Below are 13,194 nucleotides of genomic sequence, written 5' to 3' on the forward strand. Positions count from 1 at the left end.
AATACCTGTGTCATTTTTGCAGTCTTAGTTAGGGGGTTAGATTTGATCGGGGAGGGGCACTGTGTGGCTTCATGATTTTGGTAATTCTAGGTTAAGTGTAAAACAAGAGTGGGTTTTTTAATTAAAATGTATACCTTTAATAAAAATGTAAAGATGGACTCAGCTTATCATACAAAAATGTGGAAGATACTCAATTCGGTCCCTCTATGAAAAGTGAATTGATTATTTGGTCAATATAGACAATTAGGGAGAAAATTGACATGATGGAACGTCGGATCCTTCTAGCTGGGTTATAAAATGAGGTCTTCATACATAATTGCAACGTCTCCAATTCAATTAAGTCCTTCGGCATCCCCACCTAGAAGTTTAAAATGCTTATGTGCTCTGGGAATATGGCCCTCTAGTTTCCAATTTTTGCGTTCTTTCCCAATGGGAACCTGTAACAGTCTTGTAGAGGCTACTTAAAACATTCATGGAAAAACACGAAATCTAGGCCAAAATAAATAAAATGGCTTAGTTCGTGCAACTTGCATGGGACAGGCTGAGGGCAGAAGGCGCGGGCAAGGCGTTCCGGGGCCCGGGGGGCCAGGAGCCCGGGGCGCCGGGTGCTCTGGGCGTCCCCGCCCCGCGTTGGGTGCCTGCGCGCGTGCACTGGCGGCGGGGGCTCCCCGCGCGGCTCGGGGCCCCCGGCCGTGCCCCGCCGCCCCGGCCGCGCTCGGGGTTGATTCGTACCACCTTGCAAGGAAGTGAACGCTTCGCACGGGAAGGGGAGGTGCCTGCGCCGGCCGCTCGGCGCCGCGCCGCTCCGAGGACGCCCGGGGCTGCCGCCGGCTCAGGGCCGCGGCGGTCGCGGGACGCGCAGCTCCCCTCGCCGCCCCCCTCACCCTTTTAGAGGAGTCAAATCCGGCTTTTAGAGCGTGGGGAGGGTGGGGATATCCGGTGCCTCCCGGACGCCGGGAGAAAGGGGGAGGGCGGAGAGGATCCTTGGCCAGTCTGCGCCGAGCAGATTCAAACCAAAACAAAAAGATTAAAGGAGCAGCGGCCGGGGTGGCAGCGATCCCCAGGCCGGGACCCCGGGGGTGGCGCGTCCGGGAACCGCGGGGGCTGCGCGGACCGCCGGCGCTGCGCGCGGCGGGGAGGGAGGGGGAGAGAGGGAGCCAGTCGTAGTGGGGAAGGGGGGGGGAGGGAGTCGAGGGGAGCACGCGGGCCGGAGGAGGGGCGGACCCGCCTGCTCCGCCCGCCCGCGCCGAGCCGAGCCGAGCCGAGCGGCCCGGGCTGGGCGCGACCCCGGCCGGCGGCGGCGCAGAAAGCGGGCAGAGGCGCGGGCCATGCTTCGGCTGGCGCCCGCCGGGGCCCGGACCATCGTGGACATGTCGTACGCCCGCCACTTCCTGGACTTCCAGGGCTCCAACATCCCCCGCGCCATGCAGAAGCTGGTGGCGACCCGTCTGAGCCCCAACTTCCGCGAGGCCGTCACCCTGTGCCGGGACTGCCCGGTGCCACTCCCCGGGGACGGAGACCTCCTCGTCCGGAACCGGTGAGCCCGGCGCGCGCCCCCCGCCCAGGCCGGGCCCCGGCCCGCGCTGCGCGGCTCCCCGGCTGTCCCGGGCCGGCCTGCGTCCCCGCACTCCGGCGAGCGCTCGGGCGCACAGCCTGACTTTGCGAGATCCCGGGAAGTTGAACCCGCCGCCATCTGGCGAAGGCGAACGTAATGTGACTGTTGCCGGTGTGAATATCCGATGCCACGGAACGTCCTCATAACTGAGGGTTATTTTAATTTGGGATTCCCCTCCCCTCCCCCAGCCCTCCCTCCTCCCCCTCCCGCTCCCGAAATAAAACCGACGGGACCCAGAAGGGGAGGCTCCCCGCCCGGCCCACCCGCGCGCACCCACGACTCCTGCGTTCCCATAATCTTTAGTGTGGACCAGGAACAGGCTGGACACAATCTGCGACGTTTAGGTAACGTGCTTTGGAGGAAGGAGGCCGAGGACCCGACTGGCTTTTCCCGTGCGCTCCAGGTTGGCAGCCGCCTCGCCATGGCGGAGCCTGTCGTTGGGTGTGTTGGTGTGCACCTCGCCGGTGTCGTCTGCGTGTTGTCAGTGCTGTGTGGCTGTTGTCTGTGCCCCAGAGCTTACCGGCAGGCGCGTGGCGCGTCCGGGGCGGCTGGGCCAGGGCTGGGGTGGGGGCACGGCTGCATTTGCCTGCACGATCTGCAGACGTTTGGGTGGCACTCGAGTGGTCGCCCTACCTTCTGATCGCCTGTCCCACCTCCACACTCCCTACCTTGATGTGTTTCCAGCTCACTAATCTCTAGTAACGGGAGAGGTGTGGGAAGGAAAGGGACCTTAGTCTGTGGGAGCCGTGCCCTTCGGTCTCTGTTTGGTGGGTCCCCCTCGCCGCCTCATTTGCAGGCGGGGCATTCCCCATTGCTCTGTCCCCTACGCTAGAGCAGGGCTCACCCGCCTGCTCAGTCCCATCGGAGGACTACAATATTGCATGTTTCAGGTTGGATGTGCGGTTGAAGGAAGGCGTGAGTTCTGGTTGTAACTGTGTTGTAAATTGTGCCCTGGAAAGTCCTGTAAGTCACCTGCAAGGAGCGAAGGACAAAGTGTTCCCCACCTACGTGGCTTGCTGCCACGTTTAGTCCGTTCATTTTAGAGATTCATATCAGCCTTCCAAAGACTGCAAGATTGAATAATTCTGCTCATGATTTCAAACTTTTGGAAACCTGTTGGCAACGTAAAAACTGAGGGAGCCAAGGGTGGGGTTGAGGGGAAGCTGGCTCTCGGGCTGGGGTGCAGAGAGTGCCTGAAAAGGTGGATGTGTGTGTCCTTCTAAAAGTTTTCATCGGTGGAAACAAGGCTGTAGAGGATTTCTTCTTTATGGGATAAAGCGCTAAAGCTATTGAGATAAGGCTGCATATCCTACCAAGTTAAAAAGAAGGAACACACACAGAGCACACCAGACACACGAGTGATTTGCTAGAAGTTGAGATGAGAGCAGGCTAAAAAGCCTCCAGGCTTTAACCAGCAAAAAAGTTTCACATGGGCCGGTTTCTTCTTCTTTTCTTCCAATTTTTCTGATCAGGTACACTGTTGACGGTGAGCACTGATGTAAAACACACACCACTGCTTGAATAAAATCCATTTCAGACACCGGGTGTGAAATGGGGAGGGGGCGACTGAGCAGAGCGGGCAGGGGAAGGTGTGAAGTTAGAGCACTCCCAGCAGCGGCGGAGTGGCACCACCCGCCAGCGCTGTCCCGCTGTCCGTGGAGGGTGCTCCCGCCCGCCCGGTGCTGCCGCCTGGCCTCTCTGCCTGCGGTGTTCCCCAACCCCCTGGGTTGTCCTCCCCTCCCCCGGCTCCTCTGACTGCTCCCTCGCCGTCACCCGTAGCTGCTGCTTCCGCGACAGGGCCCGGGCACCCCCTGCGCTGGGTCACCGGGGATGGTCCCCGAATTCGGTGGTCAGGGATCTAGAGCCGCGGCTCCCAACGTTTGGAGCTCATCGGTTCGGATTGTTTTAGGATCCATGCCTCCCTTTTCCCTTCACATATGCCAAGAGCCCCCTTTAGTATAGTGTGCTTATTATGGGTACAACTTGACCTCTAACTTCTACCTTGAAGCCCATATCAGAAGGAGAATGGGGCCAGTTTTTCTGCCTGTTGGGAGGGGGTGAATCTTTGCCTCCTCTTTCCGTACTCTGTGGAAGATCTGCTCCTAACCCCAAATTGTAAGAAGATCCTTTATACTTGTAAATAGTTGGGGGGGGGGAGGGGGGAGGCATTTTACAGATTTTTTTTTTTTTAATAGACTGGAGGTCTATTCACGGCAGGTTAGTTCATTTAATCCTAGACCAAATCTTCCCCAGGAACAGTGTTAATTGCATACAAATTTCATGCAAGCACTTTTCATTTTTCTCATAATAAAAATCTACTCTGGAATGAATGGCTTAAGCGCACATTCACTTGTTCAGAAAGGTGTTTGGGGATTTTCACTGTGCCCCGCCTGACTCTTCCTTTCAGTTGGATATTTGCACATCTCATTCCATCTTAACAGAAAATACAAATTCTTTATTCACAGAGAGGGAAGTGCTTTTAAGTCAGAGGTGGGTTTAGGATAATCAAGTTTATCCCATTTAGGGAAGGTGTGAAAGGGGCGCATAAAATCCCTGCAGAATGTCTAATTGATGTCCCTTTATCCAGTGCTCACTGTTTCCTACAGCCGAGGACAACTTCACAACCCCCTCTCAGTGCCCAGCCCTCAGGAAAGAGAAGGAAAGGGAGAAAGACACCCTCCGGTTAAGTCAGCTTGTGTGCTATTTTTAGCCTTTTTTCGAAGGATAGTGACACATTATTTCGTTTCCAAATATTTCTAACGATTTTCTGCTCAAGTGTAAGATAATGGAGCAAAGAGTTTGTAGTAATGGCAAAGAGCAGGTGGGGGATGGGGAAGGCGTTTTTGATAAACGGTTTGTTGCTCACGGGGAGGGTAACAGTATTTCTGCTGACTCTCCAGGCGGAGATTTTTTTCCCTTTCCTTTCCTTTCCTTTCCTTTTCTTTCCTTTCCTTTTCTTTTTTCTTTTCTTTTGTCTTTTCTTTTTTCTCCTTTTTTTCCCTTTCCTTCTCTTTTCTTTCCTTTTCTTCTCTTCCCTTTCTTTCTTTCTTCCTTCCTTTCTTTTTAAGTAAGATCTGATTTGGACGACGCTGTTTGGCTCCCAGTGTTGAAGGCTCCAGACTCGAGTCTTCGCATTTTGTTTTTGTTCAAAGAAAGCGCTTCCCTGCCTCTGCAGGACTGCCTGCTTCATAATAAACACGACGAAGGAAGGGGTTCAGCACTTTTTAGTATAAATAAACCGGCGACTCTCGAAGGGTATATATTTGGGGAAAGCCTTCACCGGCCCCATTCTTTTTCCTGGGGTTCCTCGATTTTAGTCTTCTGAGTGGATCCTCCGGTCGGATTGCTAGGACCCTGCACTTATTAAGAGCATATATTTTAAATTAAGGTACAAGGAGAGTCTCGAAATGCACGCATTCTACCAAGCGTGCCTTTCCTTTCTTTTTCTCGCTTGCTTGCCCTTTGCTGTCCCCTGCTCCCCGGCCCGGGCCCCCTTTCCCATTGCGCCCGCTGCTCTTGAACTTGTTTCTGGAGGGGCGGAAGGCGCGGGCTCCCGACCCTCAAGCAGCTCTTCCCAAAGCCCAGGTAAGGCCGAGGGCTCATCCAGGCAGTGGCGGGTCCCCACCTGCTGCGGCGGCCTCGCGGCGTCAAAGCTGGGGTCCGGGGGAGGCGGGGGCCCACCGGGGGCCCGGAGACCCGGGAGAGGGCGAGGTGCGCAGAGCGGAGTAGCGGGGAGCTGTCGCCACCAGCCCGGGCGACTCCTTCACCGACGACGAGGCAGGCAATTTAGAAGACGGCAGGGCGGGGGGAGGGGGAAACACGGGAAAAAAAAAAAAAACGGGGGTGCTTGCGAGGCCAAGGTCACGGTCCGGCCGCAGGCGGGCCCCGGGCGTGTGGCCTCTGCGCTCCAGCGCGCTGTGTGTTCTCGGGACTCCCGGGGAGCTTGACGGCCCTGCGCCCGGGCTCCGCGGCCTGCGCTGACTAGGCTTGCCCGTCGGGACCCCGCCCGGCCCGGGGAGGCCGAGGTCATGGTCGCAGGCCTGGGCGGCGGCCCCTCCTCCCCAAAGCCCGGCCTCTCCGCTCGGCCCCAGCCTGCTCCGGGACTCAGAGTCCCCGATCGCGCCTCTCCGTGGTGGCGGTGGAGAGCCGGGACGGGAGGGGAGGCAGTCGGCGGAGGCCGGGCACTTCCGAGGGGAGACGGTTCCAGAAGGACTTCTGGCGCCCAGCAGGTTGGCCGGGGCTCACGGAGGGTGCCGCAGGGCACACGCAGAGCCGTGTGCGACCTGGACGGGGCGCGCAGAGGGCCCTGCGGGTCTCCTGCCGCTGCTCCGGCTGTGCCCGGGCTCAACCGCAAGGTTCGATTTGCTTTTTGAGGCAAAGCCCCCATGGAAAACTTAAGCTGCCGCTAGTCAGCCGCGGGCGCCCCAGCTCCCAGCAGAGCCCGCTCCCACCTCCACTTGACCATCGCCCCCCACTCCGGCGCCTGCCTGTGCCCTCTCTCCTCCACTTTCCTCCTGCCTGCGCCCCGCTTGCTCTTGCCATCTCTTCCCCTGGCAAGTGGCAAACCACAGCTGGGAGCGAGGGACAGCCAGAGATGCATTTTCCTCCAGCAGCCCCCCCCACCCCACCCCACCCAGGGCGAGCTCCTTAGAGGTGGGGAGGACCCGTGGGGCCAGCCGCCACAGGGGCGTCCCTCTGAGTCCAAGGGGGGGGGGGGGTTCCCCGAGGAGGAAGGGCCTCTCCAGTTGGGACTGAGACAGGAGGAGAGAGGGGCACAGGAAGGGTTAATCCTGGGCGAAGAGACAGGAGCTGGCGGCAGGGCCTCAGTCCCCCACCCCTGGAGCAAGCCACCGTCACTTCCACCCCACGGACCCCTTCCTGGACTTTGCTTTACAGCCTCTACAGCAGGGGCACCGGAGGCGAGACGCTCCAGCTGGGCTCTGCCCTAGCTGCCTTCTGTGAAGTCCAGAGGCATGCTCGGAGGAACCTGGCCCTTTTTTTAAAAAAAGCCCAAACCCCGAGAATTATGTAAATTGAAAGGAAAGATCAGGTGCCCACCCCCAAAATACAATCTGGTATTAAATCCCAGATGGAAAACCAGCAAAACTCATTTCCCCCACTTTTCATTATTGTGTTATCATCGATGGCTATGGAATTCTGTAGTGTGCTGTTGAGGCTACGTGATGTGCTAACTTCTGAAAGCAGCTTGACATGCCCCAAAGAAATTGTTTCCTGCTTTCTTATTTCTACAATATGTAGAGAGCTTTCAATATTGTAGATACACAGGGCATGATCATCAGGGAACATTTATAAGTGCAAAGTGTTATCTCTAATACGGTAGAAGTGGGTCCTTGCACAGGGCAGTTTTGGTTTATTAAGTTAAATTAAAAGTGAATTATTTTAAACTGACCCACTTACCAGCTTTCCTTCTGCCACCAGACACCCCCATCTTTTCATTTCATTACAGGTGGAAATGACATTTTTAGGGTCCTCCATTATGTGTCTCAGCCACGTCCTGACATTTTTTAGTAGACGGCTTTTTTTCTTATGTATTAGGATATTTTTGTTATGAGGTATACGGAGATGAAAAAAAGCTGGTAAAAATACCGGCCTCGCAATTAAATTGACTCTGGATACCAAAGTGAAAATAATCATCTGGTATTAATCAAGTTATGTCTCTGCTTCTTGTTGAGGAAAAATATAGTGACGATTTGCTTTCCTTTTCATCTAAAAAGCACTGTAAAATGTTGAATGTTCCATAAAAATTTCTACCCTTATGAGACAATTTTTGTTCAATTAATCAAAATGCATAGTTTCACGCTGGACATAGTTACATCAGAAAGAAAATTTGCTGCGGCCAGTCTAGCAGTGTTTTAAACAACCCTGCAGGAGCATGTAGCAGACGATGACCTTGCACACTGCCTGAATCTTCAATAATATCATTGTCATTACTATTATTATCCGAAGTGTTAAATTGTCGCCAGAATCAATACAAGTCTACTTCTCCGAATATATTTTATCTCACTGTTGTTTTTAACATCTTTGTTAAGAGGCCAATTAATTTCCAACTCATAGCTGCAGTGAAGTTTGCGTATAAGAGGGCTTCCTGACTTTTTTTTTTTTAACAGTTTGTTTCTCCTTTTGAAAGAAAGAGGAGGAAAGGAAATCGCGTGTGAAATAAAGAACTTGGTGTTTAAAGTGGTACGAAACGATTCCCAATCTGATTTAAAAAAATAAAATGTACCAAAATTCTGATTGCAAATCCCGGTCAGGCTGATACTTGTTTAACTTTTTTTTTTTTTCAACTGAATATCAAGACTGATTTTTTTTTTTTTTTTTTTTTTTTTTAATTCTACCAGGATAGATAGCTGAGCCACCCGTCCACGGTCCCTGGAATTAGAGGAATTTTTCTAAGCGGGATACCAAGGCCTTGGTGAAGGAAACCTCTTAATATCCTCGTTTGTTTGTTTGTCTGTTTTCTTCTAGATTTGTCGGTGTTAATGCATCTGACATCAACTATTCAGCTGGCCGGTATGACCCTTCGGTGAAGACCCCCTTCGATGTAGGTTTCGAGGGCGTGGGGGAGGTGGTAGCCTTAGGCCTCTCTGCCAGTGCCCGGTACACGGTGGGCCAGGCTGTGGCTTATATGGCACCTGGCTCTTTCGCGGAGTATACCGTGGTGCCTGCCACAGCCGCGGCCCCCGTGGCCTCTGTGAAACCCGAGTATGTCACCGTGCCGGTGAGCGGTACCACCGCGTACATCAGCCTGAAAGAGCTCGGAGGACTGTCCGAAGGGAAAAAAGTTTTGGTGACGGCAGCAGCGGGGGGAACGGGCCAGTTTGCCGTGCAGCTTGCCAAGAAGGCCAAGTGCCATGTCATTGGGACCTGCTCCTCTGATCAAAAGTCCGCTTTTCTGAAATCGATCGGCTGTGATCGCCCCATCAACTATAACGCCGAGCACGTCGGTACGGTCCTGAAGCAGGAGTACCCCAAAGGGGTCGATGTGGTGTATGAATCCGTCGGGGGAGCCATGTTCGACTTGGCCGTAGATGCCTTGGCTACCAAAGGGCGCTTGATAGTCATTGGGTTCATCTCCGGCTACCAGACTCCCACCGGCCTTGCGCCTGTGAGAGCAGGAACCTTACCAGCCAAACTGCTGAAGAAATCCGCCAGCGTTCAGGGCTTTTTCTTGAACCATTACCGTTCTGACTGTCAAGCAGCCGTGGAGCACTTGCTTCAGATGTGTGTGGACGGAGACCTGGTTTGCGAGGTGGACCTCGGAGACCTGTCTGCAGAGGGCAGGTTCATCGGCCTGGAGTCCGTATTCCGGGCTGTCGATTATATGTACATGGGAAAAAACACTGGGAAAATTGTACTCGAACTACCTCACTCTGTCAACAGTAAGCTGTAAACTCAGAAGGATGGCAGAAGTCAAAGGAGAAAGAAAACGGGCACCTTCTTCCTCAGAAAGAGTCGAATCAGTTTATTTTTGGTGGGTAATGGAGATCATATCTCTTAAAAGGTGTTAACGAATGAGTTTCTGTCTCTCTATCTCTCTCTTTTTCTTTTTTGCCCCTCCCTTGAAAAAAAATGCCAATAAAAACTTCCCTCGATGGCTCAGAGGTAAAACCGTTACATTCAGTTCTTTGGCCATAGACAGTCTCATTCCAGGCTTTATTGTTCCAGGGAATTAAATTAATTCCTGATGCAAGATCTGATCAAATCAGTATGCCTTCAGCTTGATGGGATTTTAAAATCAGTCTTGAAAATAGTTCACAAATTCCTTACTTTGGGAGAGTTTGGTCTTCCGCTAACGAGCAGTTAATAGATAAGAGACAGGGCAGGAGGACAGCCATCTATTCTCAGAGTCCATATTCCCAGGAAATGGCCCTTCCTTTCTTATAAATCACCAACTATCTAAATGGAAATTTGGAGGAATTCTCCCAAAACTTTGATTTTTTTTTTTGTTTGTTTAGATCATTAGGAAAATGACTAAGTGAACACAGACCTATTTTTTAAAAGTCTCTGCTGTTTAATGCTTTACGCACAATTATCCTGGGGAGGCACATGTGGCATGGGAAGCCTCTCTCTTCCCTTAAGAAGCAAATTAGTGTTGAAAACCGATGAAGACAAAAGCAGATTTTGGAAAGGGGCTCTACGGAGATCTGGGGGTTACCTGCCCGGGAAGGAAAGGACGTGCTTCATCCACGGGGAGGGTCTGCACAACAAAACCCCCACCACGAGGGGAGACGCGCTCTCTAGGCACACCGCCAGAGGCTGATAACAGCATCCTTCATAGGCCTGAGGTGGGATCCGTCAAAGGGCACCATGCGGAGGAGGGGCTGATGGGATGGGAAATAATAAGATACTTGCTCCGTGTTGCAGACTTTCTTGGACACCGTGTGTTTTCTCTCTGATCACGGAAACAGAATAGCGTGCTTAGCGTGGAACGCTGTTCCTCCGTTCCCATTTCACTTCTCTGTGCCCTCGCTCTGTCGGGGATGAGGTGCTCCTGGGCACCGCTGCCTGGGGTCACACGTGAGAGTCCCGTCATGTGCCTTCTCTCGTGAGCCATGCCTACCGCCGACGTGCCTGCCCCCTCGCCTTCAGCTCGGCTTTCGCCGTTCCGTTGGAAATCCCACGGTGCCTTTCTGATTGAAGGCAAAGCCCACCAGATCCTTTTCTCAAAGCCTCTGGCCCCAGTGTATCTAACACGCTAAATAAATAGGAACGCAATTAAAGATGCTCCGGGAAACCCGGGTGACCATATTAATTTTTCTTTCCTCCCGTCTGAGGAGCGAGGAAATCCTACTGCTGAATAGCTGTTAGTATCTATTTTACAAGATTTACTCATTTTCAGGTACCTAATGTAGCTGCTAGCATGCATGCACAACAATACAATTTATATGGTAAATGGGACCAAATAATGGCTTCACTGAATGTTATGGCTGCACTGAAGGGAAATGTCACGGTAAATAGCTGCCAAATTATGGATCATGCCGAAGTGTCACAACTGCACTAAAGACAAATAGCACTAGAGGCTACTGCCACTGTGACGCTTTTGAGTTATGAAGAAGGGTAGAAGCCTGATGCAAGCCTCTTTGTGTCCTCATTATAGCAAGGGGTGACGAGTGCAGGGTACAAGAAAAGCTGGCCCAATGTGGTGCTCGGTTATTAATCTGTCCCTTTCAGACCTAACAGCCACGGCCAAACGGAAGGAGACTTCGCCTCGCTTTTGGATACGCACACAAACACAGGGGAGGGGACAGGTTTTATGAATGTATCTGCACGGGAAATGACTGGTAATGGGAAAGCGCTGCGATCCAATCATCCCATCAAAGAACAGTCCCCGTGTGTGCTGCTCCCCGTGCGGATAGATGTGCGAAGTCTAAGCGGTAATGTACTTTCTCCCTTTGTCAAGGCGAGGAACCAGGACGCTGCCAGCTCTCGCTTCTTACAAACTGAAGTGCGTCCCGGTTTCTCTCATTTTAATGGGAGGGTAATAAATATGAAAGACCAGCATTTTAACGGATGGATCCCTGAAGCCGCAGAATAGAAATTTATTATGTTTTGAAGGAATCGACTAAATTCAGCTATGTAAAAAAAAAAAAAAAAGACATTTTTTTTCAAACACCCAGGTTTAAAATAAAACATAATCTGAAATCCTCGTGCTCTCCCCCCCCCCAAACTAAGAAACTACAGGACATGCTGTTTTCATTTATTCTTAGAAAACAAGCATGAAGGATTCCGCCCATTCAGATAATGCCAAAAATATGTTTAAACTTTTTTTTTTCCTTATTCTTCTGAAAAATGATTTGTAAATTGAGGGTCATAGTTCAGCATCAGTTTCATCTTCTGGGATTATCGTTCAAGACCAGCGTCTAATGGGAGGTGAAATGGTGTGATGTTCTCAACACCTTTCTCCTGAACTGTTATCGCAGATCACAAAAAGTACATCCATAATTCAGGGCGATTGTCAGTCTTTGTTTTAGAGACAGGGCCGGGGCTGAATGATCATGGTGGATGAATTACTTCTCGGTTCTCAGGGTGGCCTTCTCTGCGCATCAGCCTTGAGGTCTCTGGCTGGGCAGACGGAGCGGTTGACTGGTAAGCGAGCCTAGAAGCTATTCTTTGCCGTTCCGTTGTGACTTCTAAAAAACCCAATGCCGTCCCTTCAAATTTGTTTTGCACGCAAAAGAAAAAACAAATACCAACATCGTTATTTCGGGTCTGACAGTGAATTCTGCTATTGAACGATGTCAGCATCCAAAAAAAAAAAAAAAAAGGTCCGGAAACCGGGAATAGTCGGCAAAGAAATGACACAGAAGTTTTTTGCGCGATATGCTCTATGCGTTGTTATTATATGATTCCATCTGGATGGAGTTTCCCAAGGGTACGATGGAGCCTTTATAAGTGGCCACTAGTAATCAGCCAGTATTTATCTAACGAAAGTGCAGTGACAGGTAGCTGCTGCTTATTAAAATGAAAATCCTACAGTATGTACTTAAGGAACATTCCAGCTAACGAGGAGGTAACGTCCTGCGTACAACACAGACCTTCTTTTTGTGTCCACCACCACAAGATGCTGGAAACTTGACAGATGATATCATTTAAGACACATGCCTGCCGTAGGGACCTGCTTTCTGGGTTCCTGTTTCTGGCTTTTATTTGGGTAACATTTATAACGGCCACCCGACTTGTAACGGGTAGGGTTTTAACCCCTTCATGAAGCTCCCAATTAGCATGAATTTACTACGATTGGGGTTTCCTTTAAAATGGGGAAGGGGGCGTTTAGGACTGAAAATATTTTTCTTGATCACTTTACCACATGTGCACATGGGGTAAAGGCCGTATTTTAGAGTTATATAAAAACAGATGAGCCATGGGGAACTTTCAGGAAAAATACGATAGAAAAAGACCAAGCACAATCAACTGTGGGCGATACTTTCATAGGGGCTACTGTGCACGTTCTGTGAATGTAACCCACATGTGATGTGGCCTGGTTTGATGGGTTCCTAATCGCTGCTCTCTATCCTCCTGCCTCTCTTCTGTTTTTAAACACTGTCTGTTATTTATAGCGCTTATTTAGAGACCCAAAATGTATCTTCGCAGACGTTGTTTTGGGGTTTGGGATTTGCTGGGGTTTTTGTGACAGTCAGATGTTCTGTAAGTAATGTTTTAGTTATGGCCCAGAATTAAATACTTAGGATCATATTTCAGAAATCAAATGTGAAACGCTGGATTTTCGACACCATGGATGTGGGCGTGTCAAACTTTAAAATCGGTTGCTTAGCCTTACGTTATTTCAACCTGTAAAAAGAGGACTGTTTGATACGAGAACCTTATTGCTGTTACCATGAGCAAATAATAGGACGCCGCCCCCCCCCAAAAAGTGCTACACAAAATACGTAAAGAATATTTTTACCCACATGTATCAGTCCAAGTAATTCTTGATAGTAGAGAGTTGATATTCAAAGAAAGTCAAATAAGGTGTGTGCGTGAGGTCTGTATGTAATTCCTTCCTTCACGAGGCAGGAGTGCAGATGGGCCCTGACGGTAAGACTGAGCTGCTGCGAACA

The 13,194-nt window shown here is 51.1% G+C and overlaps 1 protein-coding gene across 2 annotated transcripts; it reads left to right on the forward strand.

The window, feature by feature from the left end:
- Positions 1-1,179: 1,179 nt before the first annotated feature.
- ZADH2 (zinc binding alcohol dehydrogenase domain containing 2) lies at positions 1,180-9,244 on the forward strand. Of its 2 annotated transcripts, none has more exons than XM_030336499.1 (2): positions 1,180-1,537; positions 8,102-9,244. In XM_030336499.1, the coding sequence occupies exons 1-2, from the start codon at positions 1,329-1,331 to the stop codon at positions 9,024-9,026; spliced, it is 1,134 nt and encodes a 377-aa protein (XP_030192359.1). In that variant the 5' UTR covers positions 1,180-1,328; the 3' UTR covers positions 9,027-9,244. The 2 variants fall into 2 exon arrangements, with proteins under 2 accessions (XP_030192359.1, XP_030192360.1); XM_030336500.1 differs by lacking the exon at positions 1,180-1,537 and adding an exon at positions 1,972-2,018.
- Positions 9,245-13,194: the final 3,950 nt, after the last annotated feature.

Source organism: Lynx canadensis, chromosome D3, assembly GCF_007474595.2.
Source record: "Lynx canadensis isolate LIC74 chromosome D3, mLynCan4.pri.v2, whole genome shotgun sequence".
NCBI classification, from domain to species: Eukaryota; Metazoa; Chordata; class Mammalia; order Carnivora; family Felidae; genus Lynx; species Lynx canadensis.